Source organism: Theobroma umbraticum, unplaced genomic scaffold (assembly GCF_002168275.2).
Source record: "Theobroma umbraticum cultivar Fairchild unplaced genomic scaffold, ASM216827v3 scaffold_44.0, whole genome shotgun sequence".
Taxonomy (NCBI): domain Eukaryota; kingdom Viridiplantae; phylum Streptophyta; class Magnoliopsida; order Malvales; family Malvaceae; genus Theobroma; species Theobroma umbraticum.
The window spans coordinates 13,113,823-13,115,398 of NW_018397255.1; the positions used below are offsets into that span (position 1 = coordinate 13,113,823).

The following is a 1,576-nucleotide window of genomic DNA, read 5'->3' on the forward strand; positions in this document are numbered from 1 at the left end:
TCTGTAGTAAACATCAGAAATCGAGAGAGCGTGATGAGTAGATCAATTGACTTGACTCCCTAGCCTGCCAACCATGGCATGAATCATAATAACGCATTGTCTCCAAAAGCCCCGAAGCTCCTTAATTGTCTCGGCAGTTGGGATTCCAATAGTAGCATTTGACGGAGAAACCAAAGTGGGGGCAGAGGTTCAGATCAAGAGGTTTGCCAAAGACCATCTTCAACCGCCCACTTGTCCATTCATTTTCCTGCATGAAGGAAATGCGGCGATGGTTCGGCACTTATCTTTGTATTGCTTTATTTTCTTCATTTTTTTCTCCCATTACTTTACTGTTTGATGGGTGAAGATGACAGGCCATTAACAGCAGCAGCCGCTGGAGAATTTGAATGCTGGTTTTTCTGCGATTTTCCTGGTCTTTTGGTCTCCGATTTCGGTCCTGATTGCCGTACCTTAACTCCTCGTATCAACTGTGAGGTCCATAAAATTTGTTATTTTTAATAAAAGATTTCCCCATAAAAATTAGGGAAAAGGATACGAAAAAGTGATGGGTACGTACATATTTGCCACATTTCACGTCTGAGTATATGACTATGAAATCTCCTTCTTGTAGCCCATTTGTTCTCACGAAATCCCCTGGACGAAGAAGAAGAATTGGCTGAGTATGATGAGTATAAAAAGCTTGAAAATTTAGAAAAATAATACCCACCCGTATTTTCAAGGAGATACATCCTGCTTTTGTTGTTTGGCCAGAATCTGAGACTCCGTATAGACAAAACAAATAGCAAAGGCAGAAGGAGAGGAAGAAAAGGTGATTTAGAAACGATGTTAGCTACGAAAAGGATGAAAATTACATCAGAAATTATCACAGGTTAAATTTCAGGATACCGGTAGCGCATGTTCCAAACACGAGACGTCCCTATGTCTTCCATGGCAATGGAGATCCCATCTCTTGCTTCTAGCTCTGGCAGATGGGTTTCTGCTTCTTTCTGTTTGCAATTATATAAATAAATTGCATAGACAAAGATTGTGTCAAATACTAAAAACCCTTTACAAGAAAACTCTCAAAATTATCATCCATTGAAAATAACGACATTATTATTCTCTAAAAGTGAGAAAGGAAAGGGGAGTGTACTTTTGGCAGCACGATTCTTCCAAGATTACCCACATCGCTCTGCTTCAACACTTTCTGCAGAAGAAACCGCAAATTCTTCTCAGGTTTCCATCCCTGAACCAAACCCATCGAAGCAAACATCATTAATTACATATCTACCTTTAACCTTCTTTCTTAATCATGCATCAATAATTACAAGCACCGAAAAATGTATCCGATAATCCCAAATATAAAATGACGATCAAAGATCGAAAACCCACTTGTCTTCTATCTGATGCCACATGCCGCTGATAAGTCTGCACCTGCATTGCGGGTCGGTCCACAGGATGCACCACAGGAACATCACCAGGTAGAAGCGGAGGGTTTGAAGCCATCCCACCGGCAAGCGCTGGCCAGTAGACCCAGTTTCCGGGGTTGGCTTGGGCCGCCGCCGCACAATTATCGTTAATAAGTCTTGCATGTTGG

The 1,576-nt window shown here is 41.6% G+C and overlaps 1 protein-coding gene across 1 annotated transcript; it reads right to left on the reverse strand.

The window, feature by feature from the left end:
• Window positions 1–326: 326 nt before the first annotated feature.
• ABI3 (AP2/B3-like transcriptional factor family protein) lies at window positions 327–1,544 on the reverse strand. Its single transcript, XM_089785801.1, has 6 exons — window positions 1,372–1,544; window positions 1,133–1,225; window positions 886–986; window positions 707–753; window positions 557–633; window positions 327–467 (listed from the first exon to the last, which is right to left on the reverse strand). The coding sequence occupies exons 1-6, from the start codon at window positions 1,483–1,485 to the stop codon at window positions 327–329; spliced, it is 573 nt and encodes a 190-aa protein (XP_089641927.1). The 5' UTR covers window positions 1,486–1,544.
• Between the last annotated feature and the right edge of the window lie 32 nt (window positions 1,545–1,576).